Below are 12,277 nucleotides of genomic sequence, written 5' to 3'. Positions count from 1 at the left end.
CAAAGGACCAGGGTTCAATTCCTAGTATCTGTACAGCAGCTCACAACTGGCTGTAACCCCAGTTCTAGGAGATCTGATGCCCTCTTCTGGCCTGTGTCACAAACAGTGATACATACAGGTGAAACACCAAGCAAACAGATAAGTAAATAATTTTTAAAAGAAAGTAATAAAGACAGCAGGGAGGAATAAGGGAGGCTGTGAGGAGACAAACATGAACAATGTACAATGAGATACAGACATAGAACTGTCATGATGAAACCCGTCATTCCAAGCACTACTTAAAAAACTCATAAATTATTTTAATTAGAGGCTTCAGCCAATAGAACCCTTTATAATAAGGGAATGAGAGAAAAGTCACAGGGAGACTTACAGTTTTGAATTCTAGATCTGTTTCCATTGTAGGACAGCACAGTATCTTTATAAATCTCAGTCAAATAAAGCTTTAATTTTAAGGTTTTAAATGAATGGTGCATACCTGCATAGGTAGTGAGTTGGCCAATTCGAATTTGTGGTACATGTGTACAGTATGACTCCACAGTCATTGAAAAGAATAGGTATACATAGGTGTTCTGAGTGAAAACCTTTGCTGGTGTGAATGAGAATGGCCCCCATAGGCTTCTATATTCGAACATTGGGTCCTCATTTGGTGGAATTGTTTTGGAAGGATGAGGAGGTGTAGTCATGTTGGAAGAGGTGTGTCATGGGGGGGGTAGGATTTGAGGTTTCAAAAGACTCAAACCATTCCCAGTGTTGTTCTTGGCCTTGTGGTTGTGTCTCAGGAAGTAAGCTCTTAGCTACTGCTGCAGTACCATGCCCATGTTCCTGCCATCATGGCTGCCATGATGGTCATGGACTCTAACTCTCTGGCACTGTAAGCTCCAAATTAAACACTTTCTTTTATAAGTTGCCTTGATCATGGTGTTTTATCACAGCAATAGAAAAGTAACTAAGACAGAGTCACATTGTAACAAAAATAGTATGATAATATTGATAAAAATTAATAGATTAGTTGTAAAATATAAATTGTGAATGTAGAAAGGCAAGCCATAGAATGTTCATTACTATTAACTGGAGTTTTTGTCTTCCCTCTACCACCAAGTTGGGAGGATTGGGTGAACTGGACCAATTCCACAGCCTAAAATTGGACCAATTGTCTGAAGACAACTGTCAGAGCCACAGTGATCAACCAGGGATGGTCATCCTGCATTTTCCTGATCCAGCAAAGTTTATCCATCGCTTTCCTCAAACACTCTCATTTTCTTTAAGCAAATTTTAGGTAGTCAAAAAGCAAGCTTAAGGTAACCAAAGATAGCCGTTTTTACAGAGGTGAATTTTCCCACGTAAGACCTCTGGAGGTATGGTGGCTCAATGGCCAGCCATCAGGATACTCCATGCATAGAACCCAGGCACCAGGACTTCTGAAATTTCTCCAGGTGGTTCGGTATGCACGCATGCCTGAGAACAGCTGCTTTTTAACAGAGGTAAGAATATTAACAGAAAACTTCTGACTATATCTGTTATGGAAAAAAACCAGTCAAACAGGAAATGGCCCAGAGATGGCGGGAACCACTTACAAATGATTACCAAAGTTGCAAAAGTAATGAAAACTTTGTTGAATTTCTGTACGTTAAGGGGACATAGAACTAAGTATCATTGTGCACTTGTGAAGCTCAAATAAGAAAATACTGTCTATGCAAAAGTTATTTCAAAGTGTTAATGCCCATGTGCAGCCAGAGCTGAGGACCTCTCCTGAGAAATTCTTTTCTCACGACCTTTTCACACACACCAGCCCACTCAGAGGTGTTCAGACCAACAGAGGACCTGGGAATGGCCAGGAACTTGCCAGCTATGGAAATACACCTGGGAGATTCTACACAGATCATATATTATTGTCTACCACCTATGCTCTTTAGCATTTAAATAGGAGTATATATTTCATCAATTGCCCTTCCCAGTGTGCTGCCATTGTTTTCTATATAGCCCAGGTCAGCCTGAAAATGATGTTTTTAGGTGTGCGCATATTTCTTCCAGTTTCACTTTATATACGGTCTCTGTCAAATATCACCAAGTCCGTCAAAGGGCAAAGATCATGACTTGTTGGGGAGATAAAAGTATTACCTCTGCAGTCACACTACCGGAGTTTGTGTCCCTGCACTGCCACTTACCCACTAGTGACTTCAGTTGTTCAGTTGCCATTGGGCACCATGGGCTTCCTTCTAAAGAGTAGGCATGAGGCTCAAGAGAGCCATTGCAGTGAAAGTTCTCAGCACACACTTGTCACGCAGTACCTGCTCAAAGCATATTTGCCTTTGACAATGACTGTTATCATGGCTGTGGTCATGATGTCTTTCAGCATTGGTTTCTGACTGTAGGTGCACACAGTATCATCCAGGAAGATTTTGGGACTCCTAGAGCCCAGACTGATCAAATCAGACTCTCTGTAGGTGGGCCCTGGCAGCAGGGAGCTGGCCAGGTAATGTCCACGTGGTGGCAGAGCTGAGGACCACTTTTCTAAGCCACGTTTTCTCATGACTTGTCATATACAGCAGCATACTCAAACATGGGCAGACCAACAGAGGACCCGGGAAGGGACAATATACTTGATGTCTGCAACACCTGGTAGGAAACACTGCTGGGCAGTGGTGGTGCATGCTTTTAATCCCAGCATTTGGGAGGCAGAGGCAGAGGCAGACAGATCTCTGTGAATTCGAGGGGCCAGTCTGGTTTACAGAGTGAGTTCTAGGACAGCCAAGACTACACAGAGAAACACTGTCTAAAACAAAACAAGACACTTCCCCCTCAAAGAAGAAGAAAGAAGAGGAGGAGGAGGAGGAGGAGGAAGAGGAGGAGGAGGAGGAGGAGGGAAGAGGAGGAGGGAAGGAAGGAAGGGAAAGAAAGAAAGAAAGAAAGAAAGAAAGAAAGAAAGAAAGAAAGAAAGAAAGAAAGAAAGAAGAAACAAAGCATAAAAGTAGGCTTCATTCATTACCTTCCATCATCTGGGCCTCCAAGTGAAACCAAGTATAAATCATTGGGCGAAAAGGCCAGGGCTTCGATTTTCCCCTTGTGCAGGGACAGCCGAGCAATCAGCTCTCTCTTCTTATAGTCCCACAGAATGATGTCTGCCTGAGGGGTGAGATACACTGTCAGATCCTAGACAGGCTTTAGTAGAACCTGAGGGGTGACTGCCTCTCTTGGTGAGAAATACTCAGTGACGCCACTGCCCCGTGTTAGACCCTGTGGTAGAAACACGACAGACAGCAACAAAGTGGAAGCAGATTTAAGCTAAGCGTTTGCAGTCACCAGTCACAGCATCTGGTACCGAGACACCAGAGGCTTTCAGGGACAGCTTGATGGGTTGATGAGAGGAGGCAAAGGATGATGGGAGGACGTGCGTGCACACAGAGCTAGGAAGTCTGGCAGCTCTTCTAGGGAGGCACCTTTAAGTAAGTCAGTCCAGTGAATTCTTTGCATTTTATTCACCTTGAACCCCATGAACGTGACTTGTCCAGAGGCGATATAATCTCCTTTCTTGGAGATGGCCACACAGGAGACGTTGTTACCATGGCCGTGGAGGAATTTCTGCTCATTAGTGTTTATTGCCTGGATGAGGACAGTGCAGCCCAGAGGATAGATCAGGTGCTCCTGGTCAGGGTGGCATTTGAGACCGTTGGGAACGTGCCCTAAAAGAGAGAGATTTGAAATAATTATAGCCAATAAACAATAATAACTATAACCAGGTGCAGATGTGGCTGGTCGTTGGTTGTTGTGTGTTCATTGTTTAATCACAGTACACGAGACAACACTCTTGAAATAAACCTTAATTGAACTGGGACACATATGGAGTAATAGGTGATCTTATCCCATGACCAAGGAAACTGGTGTAGCACATCTCTCCTCAGACTTTGATGTGCCTAAAACTCCGCAGGGGGGCATTTAAAGTGATTCCAGTTTCAGGTTCCGAGTGAGCCAGGGCTCTTCCTTTCCAGTGAGCTTACAAGGGATGCCGATGTTGTCTGGAAACCCCACTCTGGACAGCAAAGCCCTAGGGCAGGTTCTCTAATCCCGAGAGGCATGGGTGTACAGGGCACAGGCAGCTTGTTAGGGGATGGCCCATTGACACAGGGAGAATGTGAGTACTTATTACTTGCTATGATGTCCTCCAGGCTCATTCATCATTATGCAAATGGCATGATGCCCTTCTTTTAAAAGGCTGAACAGCATCACAGTTTATCTGTGCGCATTTCGTGTTCTCTTTATCCATTCATCTGTTGATGGGCATGTGGGTCATTCCTATATCTTGGCTATTGTGCATAATGCTGTAATGAACATGGTGGTTTAGATACTACTTCAAAACGCAATTTCATTTCTTTTGGGATATTTACCCCATGCTGGCTAGTTTTATGTTAACTTGCTATCGTTACCTGAGAGGAAGGAACCTCAATTGAAAAAAAAATTCCTCCACAATATCAAGCTGTAGGCAAGCCTATAGAGCATTTTCTTAATTAGTGATTGATGGGGGAGGGCCCAGATCATTGTGGGTGATGCCATTCCTAGGCTGGTGGTCCTGGGTCCTGTAAGAAAGCAGGCTGAACAAGCCATGAGGAGCAAGCTAGTAAGCAGCACCCCTCCATGGCTTCTGCATCAGCTCGTGCCTCCAGGTACCTGCTGTTTTTCCTGTCCTGACTTCCTTCATGATGAACAGTGATGTGGAACTGAAAGCCAAATAAACCCTTTCCGCCCTAGGTTGCTTTTAGACCATGGTGTTTCATCACTGCAATGATAACCCTAACAAAAACAAACCCCAAAGTGGTATTACTGGACCATATGGCAGCACTGCCTGCCTGCCTGCCTGCCTGCCTGCCTGCCTCCCTCCCTCCCTCCCTCCCTCCCTCCCTCCCTCCCTCCCTCCCTCCCTCTTTCTTTCTTTCTTTCTTTCTTTCTTTCTTTCTTTCTTTCTTTCTTTCTTTCTTTCTTTCTTTCTGACAGGGTCTTATGCTGGGTGGTGATGGCACATGCTTTTAATCCCAGCACTCGGGAAACAGAGGCAGACAAATATCTGAGTTCAAGACCAAAAAAAAAAAAAAAAAAACCCAAACAAACAAACAAACAAACAAAAAAACCCAAAAAAATCTAACTATGTAATTCCTGTTCCTGGGTGTCTTGGAACTTGATATGTATGTAGATCAAGCTGATCAGGGAGAGTTTAAAGTCTCTGCCTCCCCAGGGCTGGGATTAAAGGTATGTGCCACCACGCCCTGGCCCCCTTTTTATGAAGTTCTTATGAAAGTAGAGTTAATATCTTTCATCTATTCCTGCTAAAACTATATAATTTTGTTCCTAATTTCGGGCTCTTTATAAACATTCGCATGGCTACCCATATGGTAACAGTAAAATAAGATCACTGTTCACACTGCACATGAATAACCCCTTCCAGGTGGATCCAAGGTCTAAATGTGAAAACCAGGACCTAATGTTTACACAGATGTAGGAAATGACTTAAAAACCAGGCACAAAAACCAGCGAAGGCTGATTATTTATCCAGTTGTGTTTAAAACTGAATCTCTAGCTACAAAAAGCAAATGAAAAGCCCAGACCAGAAGGGATTTGTAATATACAGAGATTCTAAGTGGTTCTCTGTTAATAAGCAAAGAGCTTCTACAAAACAATAAGAAAAACGAACATGCACCAACAGTGGCAACAAAATGAGCAAGGAACATGAATGGGAAGTTTATACCAAAGAACCTTGAAAACAGGTAAGCATGTGAAAAAATGACCTCTTATTTGGGGGTTAGAGTTAGGCTGGGGTTAAGGTTGAGGTTTGGGTTAGTGCTATGGTTGGGATTGGAGTTAGTGTTTGAGTAGGGGATGCTTTGGGGATTGGATTGATTTTGGGGTTGGAGTTGGGCTTGGAGTGGAGGTCTGATATGTGGTGGTTTAAAGATGATCTCCATAGGCTCAAATATTTGAATGTTTGTTTTCCATTGGTGGAACTGTTTAGGAAGGATTAGGAGGTGTGGCCTTGTTGGAGGGGGTGTGGCCTTGTTTGAGAAGGTGTGTTGCTGGGTGTGGGCTTCAAGGTTTCAAAATCCCACACCTGGCACAGTCTCTTTTTCTGTCTGTCTACTGCTTGCGGATAAGATATAAACCCTCAGCTACTGTTGTCAGTGCCGTGCCAGCCTGCTTCCTATCATTCTCCCTCCCATGATGGTCATGGGCTCACCTTCTGAAACTGTGTGCAAGCCCCCAGTTAAATGCTTTCTTATATAAGCTGCCTTGGTCATGATGTCACTTCGTAGCAACAGAACAGTACCAGGGGGTGTCTTATTGCCATGACAGGCTCGTCCATGCTGCTTATTAGTGGAATGTGGACTTTGGGACTTTGTATCAGGACAGAAGATGCATTCTGTAAGCAAGACTTCCTGGGCCATTCTCATAGGAGCATGGAAGATAGTTGTGCTGAGTGCCATGTGGACTATGAAGGCCCAGCTCAAGAACTTTTAGAGGAGAGTAATATTAGTAAATGGGCTAGAGACCAGTTTTGTGATGTTTTGGCAAAGAATGTTGTGGCTTTTTACTCTTGTTCTAAGAAACTTCCAGAGGCTAAATTGAAGAGTTCTGGATGACTGTCTAGAAGATGTCAAGACAAGTTAGTATTGACTGTGTATGTGGTTATCAGTGTGGTCACTCTTATACAGATCTATAAAGAAAAAGAGAAAGTGGGACAAAAAGACAAATGGGACAAAATGTACATGTGAGGAGAAAAAGTGCATCAGGAAAAGTGATGTTGGAGTCAAGTCCTGTGCTCAAAGATGTGAAGACAGACCTGATGTTAAATGGGATGAAGGGAGTGGTACCTTCAGGCTAATATCCTCCCCAGTTAATCAGCAACTCACAAAAAGGAAAGCTTGTGCCACAAAGGAACGCATCAACAAGTCAAAGCACATGAAAATATAATGCAAGGAGGGACCAGCTTCTATCCCAAACAGGCTGCAATACTTGGCAGCTTCAGCCACCTGGTTCTGGCTTTATCAGTATGAATGCAGGGGTAAAGGGGCTATGGAGCCTTCCTTGCTGGCTAAGGAAAGCCCCTATAAGCCATCTAAACCCTCTGACAGCAGGCATAGAGTTACAGAATTTGAAGTTGGCCCTCTTGGGTTTCAGTCTTGCTTTGGTATTTCCTTGCCATGCCCCCTTGACTCCTCTTTGGAGTGGTAATGCATATTCTGTGTCATTGGATGTTGGAGTATGCAGTTTGCTTTTGATTTTACAGAAGTTCACAGTGAAGAGATTGCCTCGAGGCTCAGGAGAGACTTTGGACTTTTAAACAGTGTCGAGACTGTGGGAATCTGTGGAGATCTTTGGAGTTATGCAAATGCATTTGCATTATGATATGACTACTAAGTCTAATCGGGGCCAAAGAATGGGATGTAGTGTTTTGAATGAGACTAGCTCCATGGGCTCATATGTCTGAATGCTTGGTCCCTAGTTTGTGGGACAGTTTTTGGAACATTTAGAAGGTTGCCCTTGTTGAAGAAGATGTGTCACTGTGGGTAGGCTTTGAGGTTTGAAAGCCCATGCCAGGAGCAGTCTCTCTCTCTCTCTCTCTCTCTCTCTCTCTCTCTCTCTCTCTCTCTCTCTCTCTCTCTCTCTCTCTCTCTCTCTCTCTCTCTGTCTGTCTACTGCTTGTGGATAAGATATAAGCTCCCAGCTACTGCTTCAGCACTGTACCTACCTACCTGCTGCCATTCTCCCCACAACGATGGTCATGGACTCACCCTCTGAAATTATAAGCAATCCGCAGTTAAATGCTTACTTTTATAAGTTGCCTTGCTGCCAGTTATCTCTTGACAGCAATAGAACAGTAGCTAAGACAGGTGTGCGTGTCTTCAGTTACATAGTGTCTTAGTTGGTGCTTCTATCGCTGTGAAGAGACGCCATGACGGCGATAAACATATAACATAAACATATTCAGGGGCTGCTCACAGTCCACTGTCATCGTGGCGGGAAGCATGGTGGCACGCCGGCAGACGTGGGGCTGGGAAGGTAGCTGAGAGCGCCACCTCCGGATCGGACAGCAGCAGGTGTGAGACCAGAAAAACTGAGGCTGAAAAAGATTCCATTCTTGTGCCTGGGTCCTTTGGGACTTCGAACTTCACCCCAACACCCCGGAAAAAAGCCAGGAGGCACTAGGCCCCTGCTAGGGGAAGTATTAGTTAATGGAAAAACACGAGATACTCAGAAACTGCTGACTGCCACCCATACCCCCACCCATGGTTACACAAAAGATGTTGACTACCTAAGGTCCCCTATCCATTGAGTAACAATGGACCAATCAGATAAGTTTTCAGACAGCCCTTTTGGCTAGCAAAGGGTCAGCAGATGTCCTGAGGATGTGACCAAGGGACAGTTACTTTGGGAGAACAACCCCTCCCCTGCCCCAGGCAAGGACAGCCTATCAGAAAATAACAGCTAAGCCTTACCTAACCTTTCGCTAATTGTGATATAGGATGAGCAATTTTGTACTTTGAAATTGTAATCTTGTGACTGCTTTGTTGTTTTTGTCTTTTAAAACCCGTTTGCAAACAATAGTAGATGGGGTCCTCTTCCCTCTGTCTGCTGAGTCAGACTGTGAGGCGGGGGACCTGTGCTAGCTCCTATCCAATAAACAAAACCTTGCTTTTGCATTCAGAAGAGTGTGGCGGTCTTCCTGGGGGGTCTCAAAACTTAGGCACAACACAGGAAAAGACTGAGACACACTGGGCCTAACTTGAGCATCTGAGATCACAAAGCCCACTCCCAGTGACACACTTCCTCCAAGGAGGCCACATCTACTCAAACAAGGCCATGCCTCCTAATAGTGCCACTCCTTATGTGCCTGGGGTGGGGGGTCATTTTCTTTGAAACCACCATACATAGTTAAGATTCTTGGTTGCCAACAAAGAGAGTCAATTCTGGCTAAACAGAGCAGAAAAGTAACTTCAGGAAAAGAACACAAAATCAATAGGAAGTGTAGAAAAATATACGTGAAAAGCGGACAGCGGTAATGAGAAAGCAAGACCACACCACAGAACCTAAACGTTCCTGATCATAATGCCGGGCAGTCAAGGCAACATTTGACACCCATAGTGCATGACTCCCTCAAGAGTGGAAATGTGTGTATGCGTGTGTGTGTGTGTGTGTGTGTGTGTGTGTGTGTGTGTATGAATGCAGAACATACTGATTGGCTAGACTGACTCTGGGGATCTGCCTGTCTCCTCCCCCAGCACTCTGGTTGTAGGGTTACAGACGTCCACCACTGTGCCCAGTTTTTTATGTGACAGCTGAAGACCCAAACTCAGGGTCCTGATGGTTGCACCGCAATCACTTTACCAATGAAGCCAACGCCTCTTCCTAAAGGTGTTGCAATTTCTACTTCTAGCAATTGTAAACGAAAACTCCTTATTCTCACCTTCATAAGTATGATCCATATATTTAGCCTTTGCCAATTGAAGAAATAAAAAGTGATGTCACTTTTAATAACACTTTTAGATTTTTAGCAAATAGCCATTTATAATAATAATTATTATTATTGTCATTACCTATTTCAGCAGTTTAGGTTTCTGGTTTTTTTTTTTTTTTTTTTTTTGTTTTTGGAGACAGGGCTTTTCTGTAACTTTGGGGCCTTTCTTGGAACCAGCTCTTGTAGACCAGGCTGTCCTCAAACTCCCAGAGATCCACCTGCCTCTGCCTCCTGAGTGCTGGGATTAAAGAAATGCACCACCACGACCCAGCCCGAGTTTAGCTTTTTATAGAGAGTCAGAAAATAAGTATTTGAGACTCTTTGAATTATATGGTCTCTGTTGCTGCTACTCATCTCTTCTAGTATACTGTGAAAGTAGTCATAGACAACACCTAAATAAAGGACATGGCTGAGTTCCTATAAAACTTTATTTACAAAACACACAGTAAGGCAAATCTGTGTAAAAGGAGACTGCTCATTTGTTTCCCGGCTGCCCAGACCCAAAATAATCATGCAGAAACTATACTAATTGCAACACTGCTTGGCCAGTGGCTCTAGTGTATTCCTGGCTAGCTCTTACATCTTGAATTAATTTATTTCTATTATTTTGCATTTTACCACGAGGCTCGTGGCTACTGGCAAGGTTTGGGCGTGTCTGTCTCCCGCAGCTACGTGGCATCTCTCTGACTCCATCTACTCTCTTCTCTTCCATCTGCTTGGAATTCCCGCCTTGCCCTATTCTGCTCAGCAATAGGCCCAAAGCAGGTTTTTTATTAACCAATGGCATTTACAGCATACAGAGGGGACTCCCACATCAAATCTGGCCTGCAGATTCCTGACCAATTTGTTGCCGCTGCTGTTTTGGACTTATAAGAGCTCTGGACATAATGGAAAATCAGTTGAATGTGACTGAACTCAATAGCTACAGTCTGATGTTTTCATATTCAACATGATTATATTTGGTCTGTTTACATGATAAATTCATGTCAAAGTATAATACCTAGAACTGTAGAATACAGCTACCCATGTGCATCATTGTGTTCAAATTCAAGTTTAATACTTTAACAGTTACGATGAGCTCTACTGTCACTTTGCTTTGCTTTCAACTTTTGTATTTTTGGGGGGACAGGGTCTAATTTTGTAGCTCTAGCTAGCTGGCCTAGAACGCACTATGTAAACCAGGCTGGCCTCAAACTTACAGAGATCCACTAGTCTCTGCCTCTCAAGTACTGGGGTTAAAGGTGTACGCCATCATGCCCAGTTGCTTTCAATTTTGGATTAATTCCATGGGAACTATAAGCTCCATTACCTAGTGGTTAAGGCCTCTGACCTCTGGGTCCAGGTTCTTTTTCTTGTCCTTCCAGTCCTGAACTTCAAGCAAACTATTTTGTGGTGATATTTTGTGTATGATCTAACAAATAAAGCTTTGCCAAAAGATCAGAGTGTAGAGCTAGCCACACTAGTTAGCCATAGAGGCCAGGCAGTGGTGGCACACACCTTTAATCCCAGGGCTAAGGGAACAGACAGATCTCTGTTAGTTCAAGGCCACCCTGGGCTACGGGATAATGATCCAGTCTAAAAGAGAAACAGCCAGATGGTGGTGAAGAGGGGGGAGACAGGAGCTCATTGTAGTCAGTCTGAGGACAGGATCACACCTTTGGTCTGGCCATTGGTAGAGGTAAGAACCCTAGTGGGCTGGCTGCTCTGCTTCTCTGATCTTCAGCATTCACCCCGATAGCTGACTCCCGAGTTTTTACTATTAAGACCAATTTGAATTCATGCTACACCATTTGCTATTCACCAAGTAAGGCTTACACTCTCTATTTCTCCCTTTTCCCCTATTCTGACTACTTGGAATCATCTGTACCTCAACTCTCAGCCACTGATTCCTACCCAATTTTGGACTATTTAAGGTCAAAGAGGTCACTATTTCCTTGACTTCTTTCAAGTCCTCAATAAATGCTTTCTCCCACAGGCTTAAGAGAAGTCTCGGCAAAAAGTTAAGAGTTCATACACTGTTCTTGCAGAGGACTGGAACTCACTTCCCAGGACAATCAGGCGGCTCACAACCACCTGTGACTCCACCTTCATGGGATCTCATGCCCTCTTCTGGCCTTCAAGGGTAACTGCACTTACATACCCCCCCCCCCACCCGCCCCAGACATAATTATAATAGGGAACTGGAGAGTTGACCCAGCAGTTAAGAACATTGGCCTCTTTTCGAAAGGACTCAGGTTTGATCCCTAGCACTCTGGTCATGGGGCTCACACTGGTCTGTAACTCTAGTCCCAGGGGATCCAATGCTGTTTTCTGGCCTTCTTGGGCACAACTCAAGGACATGCCAAACATTCATACACCGTTTAAAAAAAAAAAAAGCAACCTTTCATCCAGACTTTAATAAAACGTTTCCGATTCCCTCTTCTGAGAGCTAGTTAGTAGGTGTCTTAGGGTTTCTACTCTTGTAAAGAGACATCACAACAAGGGCAACTCTTAAAAAGGAAAACCATTTCATTGGAGTGGCTTGAATTTTCAGAGGTTTAGTCCATTATTATCATGGTGCTACATGGTGGCACGCAGGCAGACATGGTGCTGGAGAAGGAGCCGAGAGTCCTACATCTTGCAGGCATCAGGAAGTGGTCTGACTCACTTGGCATGGCTTGAACATATATGAGACCTCAAAGCCAGCCTCCACAGTGACACACTTGCTCCAACAAGACCGTACCTGCTCCAACAAGTCACACTTCCCGTTAGTGCCACTCCCTTTGGGTGCTGTTTTCT

General features: G+C 44.2%; 1 protein-coding gene across 1 annotated transcript in view; it reads right to left on the bottom strand.

Moving 5' to 3' along the window:
• Cfap52 (cilia and flagella associated protein 52) overlaps positions 1 to 12,277 on the bottom strand; it is a 45,096-nt gene that overhangs the window by 31,698 nt on the left and 1,121 nt on the right. Inside the window, exons 2-3 of the mRNA XM_038327383.1 lie at positions 3,481 to 3,680; positions 2,987 to 3,123 (exon numbers count right to left, since the gene is read on the bottom strand). Coding sequence (XP_038183311.1) covers positions 2,987 to 3,123; positions 3,481 to 3,680 — 337 coding nt within the window. The remainder of the gene's footprint in view (positions 1 to 2,986; positions 3,124 to 3,480; positions 3,681 to 12,277) is intronic.

Source organism: Arvicola amphibius, chromosome 4 (assembly GCF_903992535.2).
Source record: "Arvicola amphibius chromosome 4, mArvAmp1.2, whole genome shotgun sequence".
In the NCBI taxonomy this organism is placed as follows: domain Eukaryota; kingdom Metazoa; phylum Chordata; class Mammalia; order Rodentia; family Cricetidae; genus Arvicola; species Arvicola amphibius.
Note: the sequence above shows the minus strand (reverse complement) of the source record. Positions and strands in the feature narration are given on the sequence as shown.